This window comes from Caretta caretta, chromosome 6 (genome assembly GCF_965140235.1).
Source record: "Caretta caretta isolate rCarCar2 chromosome 6, rCarCar1.hap1, whole genome shotgun sequence".
Classification (NCBI taxonomy): domain Eukaryota; kingdom Metazoa; phylum Chordata; order Testudines; family Cheloniidae; genus Caretta; species Caretta caretta.
Genome location: NC_134211.1, coordinates 77,417,185 through 77,430,992, shown reverse-complemented (window position 1 = coordinate 77,430,992; position 13,808 = coordinate 77,417,185). Strand labels below are relative to the sequence as shown.

General features: G+C 39.9%; 1 protein-coding gene across 2 annotated transcripts in view; it reads right to left on the bottom strand.

The window, feature by feature from the left end:
- AQR (aquarius intron-binding spliceosomal factor) overlaps nucleotides 1–13,808 on the bottom strand; it is a 123,760-nt gene continuing 109,952 nt past the window's right edge. The window contains exon 35 of one of the 2 annotated variants that reach the window (XM_048852358.2): nucleotides 1–13,709. In XM_048852358.2, coding sequence (XP_048708315.2) covers nucleotides 13,488–13,709 — 222 coding nt within the window. In that variant the 3' untranslated portion in view covers nucleotides 1–13,487. Of the gene's footprint in view, nucleotides 13,713–13,808 lie in introns of both variants that reach the window. The other variant, XM_048852357.2, reaches the window with a different exon arrangement.

Here is a 13,808-nt window from a genome sequence, read left to right as displayed (position 1 = left end):
TTCTTAAAAGAAGAACTTTAATTGAAGAAAAAAAGTAAAAGAATCACCTCTGTAAAATCAGGATGGTAAATACCTTACAGGGTAATCAGATTCAAAACATAGAGAATCCCTGTGGGCAAAACCTTAAGTTACAAAAAGACACAAAAACAGGAATATACATTCCATTCAGCACAGCTTATTTTATCAGCCATTTAAACAAAACAGAATCTAATGCATATCTAACTAGATTACTTACTAAGTTCTAAGACTCCATTCCTTTTCTGTTCCCGGCAAAAGCATCACACAGACAGAGAGAACCTTTGTTTCTCCCCCTCTCCAGCTTTGAAAGTATCTTGTCTCCTCATTGTTCATTTTGGTCAGGTGCAAGCGAGGTTATCCTAGCTTCTTAACCCTTTACAGGTGAAAGGGTTTTTCCTCTGGCCAGGAGGGATTTTAAAGGTATTTACCCTTCCCTTTATATTTATGACAAGCATAAATTTAAATTACATGTAATACTGAAACATTACATCAATTAAATTTCTTATGTGCTATTGTATTAATCATTACTGTCATATGTATGTAACAGGGCTCTTATCTAATTGTTGCTTAACAACAAGATAACACACCCTGTCAAGGTGGGGAATGTGGCCAATGATTTTAGTTTAGTATCCATTTATCATGTGATGTTATGATTAATCAATATGTTATATGACATATAAACACTATGTTAATTAGAGTAATTTGTAGGATTATAAAAGTATAAGATTGATCAGTATTTAAAAGGAACTATGTGGTAGACATAAGTAAGGCAAGCTGAAACACAAAAATCCATAGGCCAAGGCCTGCAAGACCTTACCTTAGCTATTTTGGGCTTTGGAGACAAAAAATAATAGCACAAGTCAATGATCGAGAAATAACCCAAAAGATAATGGAAAAGAGGTACCAACTGGTAATATTGCAAAAGTATAGCTGGAAAGATTAAATTAAGTTATAAAATGCTGTGACAACAAAATATTGTCTCTAACACATACAATAACCACAGAATAAAGGTGGTACATCAATGTTAACAAAAACCTACCCAGCCTATAGAATTCGGGGTCCCTTGTGTTTTCAGGGGACACAAACCAATAAGAAAAAGAAGGTTGACACTTTTATGTACATGCGGAGAATGTAGGTATAGACAAACTCACAGTATAAAAAAGGTTGCTCAAAACAGAAAAATTGAGCTTCCTAGGGAAAACTCCAGCAGGAACCACTCCCATGTTAAGGGTCAAAGTCTCCCAGCAGCACCATAAAAGGGCCATCTAGAAAAATGTAAGTATGTCTGTAGTTATAACTGGTCCATTATATTTATCTTTAGTAATTGTATATGCTGTAACATTTATAGCTTTGTCAGTAATTTTAATAAAATTTCACTAACAAATAAATGCTCTTGTAGTTGTATGTGTTGTTTTCCTATGGTTTCATGTGTTCCTATGAACTTTAAATATAAAACAGAGGTAACTCTGTTGAACTTAAAACTATAGCCACCAGAGCCAAACCCACTGAAGTATAATTAACCTTAAATAAAGTAAAAGGCTACAGTCATAACATTTTAACAGTGAGGATAATTAACTATTAGAATAATTTACCAGCAGCTGTGATGGGTTTGCCATCACGGGCAATTTTAAAATCAAGATTGGTTTAGCTTATGCTCTAGTCCAGATGGAGTTACTTCAGGGAAGTTCTCTGGCCTGTGTAATACAGGAGGTCAGACTAGATGATCACAATGGTCCTATCTGGCCTTGAAATCTAGAACTCTATGCTGGCCGTCTGGAAACACCATTATGCAGCTAGAGCTCCCCTGTGTCCAAAGGGTCATGACAGAGTTGTGTAAAGCTTGCCATGCCAGCCAGAGATTCTGCTGAAAAAGGGGAAAATCCCAGCTGCCTTGTTATGGTAGCGTTAGATCTCCCATGCTGCAGAGCAGCATAAGGGGGATTGTTCAGAACTGAGGATCTGGCCTACAGTCTTCAGGGATGGCTCTGGCAGCAGCATTTCAGTTCAGTAAACATCCTCTCTTTTCTACCTCAGGGAGAGGAGAAGATGGAAACATCCATAGGGAGCCTAAGATGGATTTTAATAAATATATGGGTGGGATTCTATGTGACAACAGGGAGCTTGGTCAAGGACTGGAAAGGATCTGTTGGCTTACATGTCCTATGTGATAGTCTGGGTTCTTCAGTGCTAGGTATTTCTGAGCAGGGCTCAGATCCAGAAAGGTTTTGCTGCAGTGTGATAGACACAGTCCTGACATTAGTAGTGCCCAATTGACAGGGCCGGCTCTACCATTTTTGCCACTACAAGCAGTGAAAAAACCTGTCGCTGCCGAATTGCTGCCGCGGCTGGCGGAACAGAATTGCAGCCACGGAAACTCTGCCGCCCCTTTCTGATTGCCGCCCCAAGCACCTGCTTGGAATGCTGGTGCCTGGAGCCGGCCCTGCCAATGGAAACAACAATAGTTTGGAGAAGGCCACATGATGGAAGTAGCGTAACTAGAGAGGGGAAAAAAATCAGTGCTCCAAAATCCCCAATGGACTGTTGCTGTGTTTGTATCAGTCACACATTCACTTTAAATATTTCCAAATTCCTCTAATATAGTTCAGATTTTTTTTTTAACCTTTTTCTTTTGTTGGGAAAAGACAAATATGACAGCATTTCTGTAGTTGGTGAGACACTTTCATTTTACACCTCAATTTGCTATTTTGGATTACCTTACAGTAAATAAAAGGTATTTGTCATATCATAAGAAATTTTGCAGGTGACTTTTCTCATTCTTGGATAGCTCAAAGAAAGAATATTTCTTCATTCCACCACCCAAAAAGATTCCAGCAGGTAGCCCAGCTGCATGCCAGTTACAGGCTTTGGCTTGGATCACAGATATTTAAATTCTACATCCTACATTCAAGATATATACATGGTAATCTGAATCTTATATTGCCATCTCTTGTGCAATTACAATCACAAATTATCATCAATTGCCACTGAATTTTTATTTTCATTAATAAAATTTTCACTGTAAACTATATTAATGCAATATTATGATTGCATTATGATTAAATGTACAGAAGTCACGAAATTCATAGTTATGGCTTTCACAGCATCCTTGACGTGGACATATTGCAGATATATTTCTAATTTTGGAGTTAACCTGCGCAGGAAGCAGAGAGTCCTTTTCCATTAGCTCTCCTCCAACCGCATCTTCCCTGAACAGCTCCATAACTTCCAATTATAGCAAAACATTTTTGTCTTTTAGAGCTTCATGAGGCTAACCTTTACTCTGAATAGATAAGCACGCAGTGCCAGCAATCTCACAAATTACTGCTCAGTTTCCAATCTCTCTTTCTTAAGCAAGTTAATTGAGAAGTTAACTAAAAATAGGCTGTAACTAGCCTCTCTGTTGCCAACATCCATCCCAATAAGGCTTCATGCCAGGACATGGTGGAGAGACAGCCCTTGTCACTCTGGTAAATGCCCATAGTTTGGGGCGGGGGGGGAGGGGGGGGAGGAAGCAGGAGAGGAAGCACATAGCTACTCAATGTTTTGGAGTCACCATGGCATGTGAAATGGTCGACAACCTAATTCTGCCATTCTATCTACAAGGCTGAAATTGCTCAGGTCTTTCTGAGGACAACTGTTCCTCACTCTCCAGGACTCTCACATGCAGGATCCTTCAAGGCTCCATGCTTTCCCTCATCCTATTCAGTAGCTATACAGATATATTCACTGAGCTGTCTCCTTAGTCCATTGACTCGTAAGCTTTTGTCCTGAGAAAATCCTATAAAATCAGAGTCCATCTTTGGCAATTTGTGTTACTTTATGTTTATCCAAGTTAAAGATCATCTGCCATACACTTAACCAGTTCCCCAATGTGTTTAAATCTATCTGGAGCTCCTCATCATTCTTCATAGCTTTTACTAAATTAAATAACCTAGAGTCTCCAGCAACCCTCATCAACCTGCTGTCCATGTCCTCCTTCAAATTATTAGTACATTAAATAATACTGATATCAGTACTGACCCCTTGAAGTGTTCTACTATTCATTTCTCTGCAGCCTGAGGGGCATCCATTCACTATCACTGGATTTTGTCCCTAACCACATAGTTCTTTATTCTCCTTACACGTAAAAAACCACAGACTATGCCTACATACCTGATTTAGGTGCTGAGCCAGCAAAGCACTTTGGCACGTTCTTAACTTTAAGAACCGGAGTTGTCCCCATTGACTTGAATGCAATTACTTGGGATCTTAATATTAAGCCTGTGATTAAATGTTTTGTTGGGTTGGGCCTTTATGCACATACAATTCCCGGTCACGTTTAAATTCTGTAATATTAATAACACTTTGCATTTTGATAGCATATTTCACCCACAGATCTCAATGTGCTTTAAAGAACCTACTAAATTAAGCTTCCCTTTATCTGCATTTTAACAGACAGAAATTGATGTGAGGCCAAAGGTCAAAAGCAAGTCAGTTGCATAACTAGGAACTGACCTTTGAACTCAGGGAGGACACTGAGGGGACATGCTTTAAACACACACACAGACAGACAGACACACACTGTCACTAATTTAGAGATTGCCTTTGAAAGTTTGAGTTGGCCAAGCATTGTAGGTGACAGATTTGTACTGTCCATGTAAAGTAATCCCTCTCCTATTCATCATACTTCTTAGACTTACTCTAATGAACTACATCCTACCACCAGAAGCTGAAGACACAGATTTAAACTGGGTTTTCAAGGTGGAGGTCAGTTATGGCATTTAATTAAGGTGATCTAAAGAAAAAGAGGAGATGGGTAAGAGTGCAGGAGCTAAAAGGATATTTTGTGCCCAACACAAAGCTGCCAAAGAGAAGAGGATGGAGAGAAGTCAGCAGACAGGGAGAAACAGGCACATGAGAGGCATGCGTTACAAAAGAGGCAGAGACGCAGCCATCAGCTTTTACAGATTTGATTAGTGAACCATGTCTCATTTTATTGTAACCTCACTGATTATTTTGCATATTATTCTTAGGGTTTTTGGCTTTAGGTGGAGACTAATCAAACTACAGAAAGCCCCTCTTCAGCAAAAATTGGAGAAGAGACTTTTTTAAAGATACTGGTCACTTCAAATTGGTAGTGTATGTTACACATATATTTGTTCCACAGGCACAACCGCTGGGAGAGGTTAAGGTGGAAATTTCCCCTATAAGTTTCAGGTGTGGGTGGGGGAGCTGCAATGTTTTTCCCCCCTGCAAATATGCATCGGTGACAGCAGGGAGGCAAGAAAGGGAAAGGGAGACCATTTCTAACTTCCCAAATGCCGCTGTGTGCGGCAGCAGCTGTCTCAGCACCACTTGACAGTTGAGGAGTAGAGATGAAAGGCTCAGTTCCCTAACTTATAGACAATATCACTTCAGACAGCAGGAGGAGCCAGAGAGAAGAGACCTGCTTGCCTCCTCCAGTCCTCTCCCCAAAGGACTGTAGCACATGGCATGGGACGGGACAAGCACCCCCTTCCCTGTTAAAGAAGAAAGGTCTGGCTGGGAGGGAGACAGAGATGGCCTGCTGGGGAGATTGAACAGAGACCAAAGGGGAATACACAGTGCTGTGGGTGATGTGACACAGAAAGATGCTTGAACACTACAGGGAGGACACTGCGGGGACGTGCTTTACACAGACACACATATGGACAGACACAGCCATACAAAACTGCACATATAGACTTTCAGATACACATAAAGGTGGAACAACATGGTGCTGCTGGGGGACTTTTGGGAGGATGGGAACTGAGCTCATCTGTGAAGCCAGATCCTTGCCCCGCGCAACTTGGAGATGAACAAAATGACTCAACGTTGTCTTCCCCCCAGAATTTATTTTTTTGTGGTTGCATTGACGATTCCCTTAAAAAAACTTTGTTAAAGTTTTTTAAGGTGGAAAGGTTGCAAAAGGGTGTTAATCCTGACTACAAAACAACACCCAGGCACATATACTTACATCTCTGTCACACACTCTGCTTGTAAGACAACTCCTCATATAATGCCTCCCCTCCTCAGGTCTAATGCCTTCAATCACTGCTCTCTGCACACTGCCTTCCAGCTCCAGTTGCCCACAATAGCACAGTCCCTCATACAAAACAGCAGCTCAGATGGTGCAACCTGGGAAATTAAACTTTAAACTAGGGCTGTCAAACGATTAAAAAAATAATCGCAATTAATCGTGAGATTAAAAAAAAAAGTTGTGATTAATCACAGTTTTAATTGTACAGTTAATAATAATAGAATAGCAATTTAAATTCAGCATGGAAGCATGTCCTCTGGAATGGAGGTCAAAACACGAAGGGGCATATGAACGTTTAGCATATCTGGCATGTAAATACCTTGCAACGCCTCCTCTCACTTTCAGGTGACATTGCAAATAAGAAGCAGACAGCATTATCTCCTGTAAATGTAAACAAACTTGTTTGTCTTAGAGATTGGCTGAACAAGAAGTAGGACTAGTGGACTTGTAGGCTCTAAAGTTTTACAATTGTTTTGTTTTTGAGTGAAGTTGTGTAAAAAATATAATTCTACACTTGTAAGTTGCACTTTTACAAGAAAGAGATTGCACTTCAGTACTTGTCTGAGGTGAATTGAAAAATACTATTTCTTTTTTTTTTACAGTGCAACTATTTGTAATCAAAATAATAAATACTTTGTATTCTGTGTTGTAATTGAAACCAATACATTTGAAAATGTAGAAAAACATCCAAAATACTTAATAAATTAAAATTGGTATTTTATTAACAGCTAGTAAAACTGCAATTAATGGAGATCTTTTAAAAATCTAGTTAATTTGTTTTGTGTTAATTGCTCAAGTTAACTGCAACTAATTGACAGTTCTACTTTAAACAATTAAATTTGCCTGCCTGTGAATTTTGCACTAATGGGGAGAGCCAGGGGCTAAGGGGATTGGATTTAGAATGGTCTCCTCTCCCCGTGGTGCACTTGAGTTTAGATCAGAGATGCTCTCTCCTCCCATATTCTCCTCTTCTTCCCCAGTGGAGTCCCTGAGCTCTGGATCTCTCCTCCAGGCCTCTGCTCATGTCACCCAGGCCACGAATAGTGTATTTATAATGTATACATTTTTACTGCGAACATATATTACCAGGTACAATTGCACCACAGCAATAGTTACTTGTATCAGCTCTATATCTTTGTAATTCCCTCTCACAACTTTCCTAAAACATTAAAAAGCACCAATTTGGAGCAAGGCCACCAAAACAAAATAAAATTGTAATTTGCAGGGCAAACCTCTTTCAGAGAAAAAAATCAGCATTAGAAAATATTATCATAATTGAAAGCTCCTCATATACCAAGCCCTCAGATTTCCAGAATCCCACTACAACAACTTTTGAAATTGAAACAAATTGAAACAAACTGTCCAAAATAAGGACAGAATTTAGGTAAGATGCGTAATGTACGTCAGATGGATTTATTTCATATTGATGAAATTAGATGGGTGTATTAAGTTTGGGTTTATAAGAGAAGCTTGCTTCAAACTTTAACTCTGGAGTTATAACCTGTCTTCCCATAAATATACGTGTATATATGTAGACAAAGAGAATATATAATTTATTTCATACAATAAGGAGCCACACATTTCCTAGAGTCATCAGTAAATCTTGATTCAGCTCAGAATTTTATAGCAGGGCACTGTGTACAGGACTGAGTGATAAGTCAGCAACAGCAGCTGTCCTCGATGCCGCCTCTCATTACATAGTGCAGGCTGATAGAATGCCAGTGGGTGAACGCTGTGGGAGTAGGGAGCAATTTAGGACAGCTGGCCCACTACTGAAGTCTGAGCTGTATGCATGCGAGAGATTAGGACCTACTGCATTAGAAGCCTCTGTGCTCAGTGGGGATTAAATCAGCTTGCGAATGGGAACATACATTAACAGAATCTGAATTATGTTTGGATCATTTGGTACCTATGAATGAGCCTAAGGAGTCCAGGAGTGATGGGAATGGATAGTCAGGCTAGGGGCACCAAGTCAGCTCAGTTTCACTTCTAAACTGGAGGGGAGAAGGCAGGGCACAGGATACTTTAATCTGAGCCTTGTACTTCCTTCAGGTTATACTGGCTCATTGATTTCTATGACAGGATGTGACAGTTTTCAAAAATGCAAACTGAAGCAGCATGGCAGATACTAAGGGCTTAGTCCTCAACTGAGCCAAGCTTACATACAATGCAGCTGGGAAAAAGTTCTCTCTAAGACACCTCTCTTTCCTCTGATCCTGAGCTGACCACCTCTATCTACTAAATTACATTGGCTGAAGCAGCCCCTTAGAGATTTCTGTTTTGGCCAAAGATCTAGCGGAGCCCCACGTGTCCCACCCACTCCTAGTCCTAATTTTTCCTTGTTACATGCTTAAATGCTATAGTGATTAGAGCAATAGACAAATCTAGATAGATGCACATCACACTCACTCTTGTCAGTAGAATTCTCATGCTAAGGAATGACTTTAACAGTCCCCACAAGGTATGTATGTAATGTTCTACTTTAGGGTGCACACCAAGACAACTGAGCTAATAAAACTGGAAGTCAATCTTTTTTTGCAGTAAAGGTTTTCTCTATAGGCGGGGCACTGAGCATAGGCACATTCTCCTCATTTATAAGCAATTCCAGAGTCATGAAAGATAGTAATAATTTCCAACATACATCCTTGCTAACCTAAGCCATTCTTTTTCAAAAATACTTGTTACAAAAATTTCATTTTAAAAGTGACTTACAAATGAGACTGGGGCTCAGATCCTCAAAACATATTTAGCTTGTATTGATTTCAATGGCAATCAGGTGCCTAAATACCACTGAGAATCTGGGCCTTAGACACTTGAAAAGGCTTCCTAAAAAAAGAGTTTCCAACGTGCAAAATGAACACAAACTTTTACCATTCAGAGGGGTCTTTGTCTCAACCAGGTCCTTTCATTTCTCAGGGTGGTTATTCTGGACCACTCACTAAAGGGTATAGATACTTCACCAATATCAAGGTTTAAGGTTATTTTATGCAGTGTTATATAAATAGATTCTGTTCAAGCTCACACACTCTTAAATATGGTGAATAAAAACACTGACCGGGCAATATCCATTCATATTTCCAAACAGTAGCCAATACATGTCCAAAAGGAAGACTCCTTGGCAACAAAGCATTCTCCCAATACTCTTGTTTCAGTATTCTTGTATGTGTCCTCAGCTAAAGGGGATGATTTTTTAAGGACCTCTCTCTCCCTATCCAACTCAGCATCCCAAATGTATGTGGTAGGTCTCACTTTAGAAAACACAGTGTAATATTGTTCAATAGGATGGGGAGGTTGCTTACTGTAACTGGAGGTTCTTCGAGATGTATGGTCCCTATTTGGATTCCAAAGGCGGCGTGCATGCGCGCCATGCGCCGAACCTGTTTGTAGTAGTATCCATTGACTCTCACGTGTTTCGGCCGTGTGGTGCGTCTTAGGCTTTAAGAGGGGATGGAGGGAGGGTATTGGAATCCAAATAAGGACCACACATTTCAAAGAACCTCCAGTTACAGTAAGCAACCTCCCCTTCTTCTTCTTCGAGTGCTGGTCCCTATATGGATTCCAGACATGGGAGACTAGAGAGCAGTGTTCAGCACGGAGGTGGGTGCGAAGACACGCAAGAAGTCACAGTCTGTAGAATGGCATGGCCAACTGCCACATCCGCTCCTGGGGCGATGGCATCATGAGTGGAAAAGATGTGGACAGAAGACCACATGGCTACCTTACAAATGTCCTGCCATGGTACATCTGCAAGGAAGGCATTAAAAAATGGGAACATCTATAGCTCTTAGGGTTTTGTAAAAAGTGCTTATTTACAGTTTGCATTTCAGTCAACTTGGGACAATGAAAATATATTATTCAATTTCATTATCTCTCTCTCATTCATTAGCACAACACTGCAAACACTAAAAGGAGATGTTAAATCCCAAGAAAATACTGTCTTTCAAAAACAAGGCACCAAGACCTAAATTACGGACTTGAACTTGTGTTATATTTTCATATGAGAAAAAAGATCAACAGTAACTATATGCATTTTTGGAGGAAAGATTTCAATATATTTAAATCATGAAGACTGTTGGCTTTGAATGAAAGGATTCAAAAAGCCAAAGCTTTCCAACCATTCAGTAAACTATCCATTCTCCCAAACTTCAGAAATTTGATCCCCTCCCCTTTCAATAAAATGAAGCCTATCACACTCTCCCTACATTAGAAATGTACATTGGTATACCGACCTAACCGTTGACCTAGCTACCACCTCTCAGTGAAGTGGATTACCTATGTAGATGGGAGAACCTCTCCTGTCGGTGTAGATAACATCTATACTGAAGCACTACAGCAGGACTGCTTCAGCATTTTAAGTGAAGACATACCCTAAGTTTATAGACCTTTAACTCTTCTCCCCTCCCACTCCTTACCTTGTTAGTTCCTCAAACCCCCAGGGAGGCATGCCCCAGCCTTTGGGAAATGAGGATGCAGTAAAGCAGTAATTCAAATGTTTGCTATTTGTACTAAACTATCTCTGTTCCCTTCCAGTGGCAATCCCCTTCACAACTCTCCCCACCATTTTAGGAGCAAATCTACACCCATACTCTCTGGGTCTAGCAGGGCTCTGGACACAGCAGAACAATTACAAATTGCTTCACCTGCACTGGGGAGCCAAGTCTCCTGGAGACGGGTCTGCACATGTAGCACAGCTCAACATAGACTGTGTGCGCATCAGCGTGTGGGGTGGGCATGCGGAAATAGCCAGGGGGCCTGCAAATACATTCAAAAGTATCTTCTCATTCCTTTATTCCTTCTACATCTTCTCCAGTTGCTGTAGGCAGTCAGGCTCTGTACTCTTGTTACTGAGATAGTTCCTGACTCCATATTGTCGCCCAGTGGGCCAGTTTACCTCTATTATATTCTCTGATTTTCATTATACTCTGCTTTATTATATTCAGCAGTAATTCAAGGAACCTAGAGGCTTGTAAACTGTAAGACACTGGCTTTAGCAGTTAGCATAAGGCTTGACGCCTACAAACTTTGGCATAGATAAACTTAGGAAACCCATAAATTTTGGAGAACAGGAAGTAGAATGTAATGGGGAATTTTGTCTATAATGACATCAGCCAACCATAGAAATACGAGCTAACACCAGCTTCTGGAAAGTTTTGGACAGAACATCCAACTGCAAGAGTGCCAGAGCAACAAATTAACATATATGATAATGACATGAAATCAAATATATTAACCTATTAAAAAAAGGACACCTTAACATTGGTAAGGGGAGGAAATAGAAATAAGGAAGAGGGGGAAAACCCCTAATGAATAGACATGGTGACAGCATAACATATTATAAAAGGAGCATCCCAGGGCAGTAGGAGAGGGAGATGCAGACCTTGGGAGAGGCCAGAATGATGACCACTGGTGAAGATGAGGAAGGTGATGGTGATGAGGAAGATGATGGCTAACATTTCAGGTTGTTCTGCAAGGGATGGTGAGAGTATGGATGTTCAGATGTACTTGCTGTATTATCTCTATCTATCTTATTGAGTTAGAGTGTTTGTGACTTTGCTAAATGTATTAATAAATTTGTAAATATAAGCATTCCTATAGTGTGAATGTTGCATCTGTGCACATAATTTCCCAACTATATAATAATTTTAATAATACTGGGCCTGATCTTGGGACAAGAACCTGTCAACTCTCAAAGTGATAACTGTAAATTCTTATTCCTAATCTATAGACCAGGCTACAATATTCAACTACCTATTTTAGAGAACCCCCCCCTTCAGTTGCTTCATTAATTATGTACAAGTACCGCATGCTCCCGCTCCAATTTTTTTTTTTTTTTTTTTTTTAAAAGAACCAAGATAGATTGTCAGACACTCAAATATTTATAGAAAATAGGTTGGAAAGCAGAGATGACCCTCAGCTGAGCTGGTCACATGTTGCTCGAAGGCCTTGTACTATTCATCCCTGATTAAACATATGCATGTTAGTTTATGAAACTGTATCACCCATATATTTAACTCTGCACCATTCACCCCTCCACTAGCAGATAGAAAAAAAATGCACAGGTTCTTTTTAAATTTTCTGGTAAAAGTGATGGATGGAGACACACACACACACACGTTTCACAAGTGATTCATTTGCTGGTTTGGCTGAGAGTTCAGAAAACAAACGTAGCAGCTCGCTAGATATGGTGACGTGCAATAGTGGAGACATGGGAAGGGAGATTCATTTTAATGAAGATGATGGGGGTGGGGTTCTCCTCATACATCATGTTGGCAGTGTGTGTGTGTTCAAGTTTTGCTTCTAATTGTATTTCTTTACATTTGATTCTCATTTTACTATAAAGATATTAAGAAAACTTAATGTTTTAAGCTTCATTAGTATGAATGATTCTCTTGTCTATATTTTGTGAGGAACTCTTGTTGGCAATTTCACAACTGAATATCTTTCCTTTGCCAGCAAAGAATATGAAGGATGGTCCTATGCTTACTGCTTTGTCTGCAAATCTACTAGGAAAGAAGCGTGTGTTTCATTGAATCACTTGCCAAGTTGGCAGACGCTGATGCCGAATCAGCGGAAAACCTTTTACTCCCTAGGAGCTTATGAAGGATGCACGTTTGGAAGTTACCCCAGAAAATCCACTCAAGCACTGTCTCAATACATGTTTGATGTTTTGCAGACCCAGTTCCTATGGGTGGAAAACAACCTTCACCTTTACTCAATGTTACTTTATCATGGGCAATTACTGTCTCTTAAAATAAAGATGAAAGTTTTTCTATTGCCTATGACAACATACTAGGAACAGTAACAGAAGGCAGCAATGAAACGAGCACAGCTAGCACATGGTCTTATGCTGCTCTCAAAGCCCCAGTTCAGCAAAGCACTTAAGTCTGTATTTAACTCCCCTGGAAGTCAATGGCACGACTCATATGTCTAACTTTAGGCACATGCTTAAGTATCTTGCTGAATTAGGGCCCACACCCACATCTCTGCATAGAAGCATAGGCAGTTTGGTTCCGAACCTCTCCACTGTACACTTTATATGTAAGCGTTAGGGAAAGTGAATGTGAAGTGGGCCTGAAGATAATTACTTAAAATCACCAGAAGTTTGATGGTTGAATCAGTGAACATATTAAAAATTTCTACTTTTTCTATCTAAATCATTAAAAACAAGTATAAAAACATTTTTACTAAATGAGTCATGAAAGAAAAGCACTTATCACTTGAGATGAATAACTACAAAGCATTGATACTGATAAGAATTCAGTACCCATTAATATTTAACACTATTTACCATTCATTAAATTTGTTGACTGAAATATTCAGTGAAAAATATGCGGAACAGGTCGCATTACACAGCCAGCTATTAATAAGGTCCAACTTATTTTTGCTCTGTCACCATCTCCAGTCGGTGCCCAAAACATATTGAGGGTAAAGATCACTTTTCAGTCTCAGTCTCAGCTTCACTGTCTTCACTATCACTATCTCTTCCTGGATGCTCTGGCATTTTCCGATGCTCTCCCTCTTCTTTCACCGTCTCTCCCTCTTCCTTCACTGTCTCTTCACTCTCCACTGGTGTGCTCTTGGTTTCAACTTCCACTTCTGCTTCCTGTTGAACTGTTTCACTTTCTTCAACCAGGGCGGGTGGGGGCAATAAATCCTGCTAATGTAAGAGGAGGATTATTCAACAAACACAACTTCAGGTTTTATGATGACTTGTATACCAATTTCTGTTTTAGCTCTAATTGCTCACTTTAGA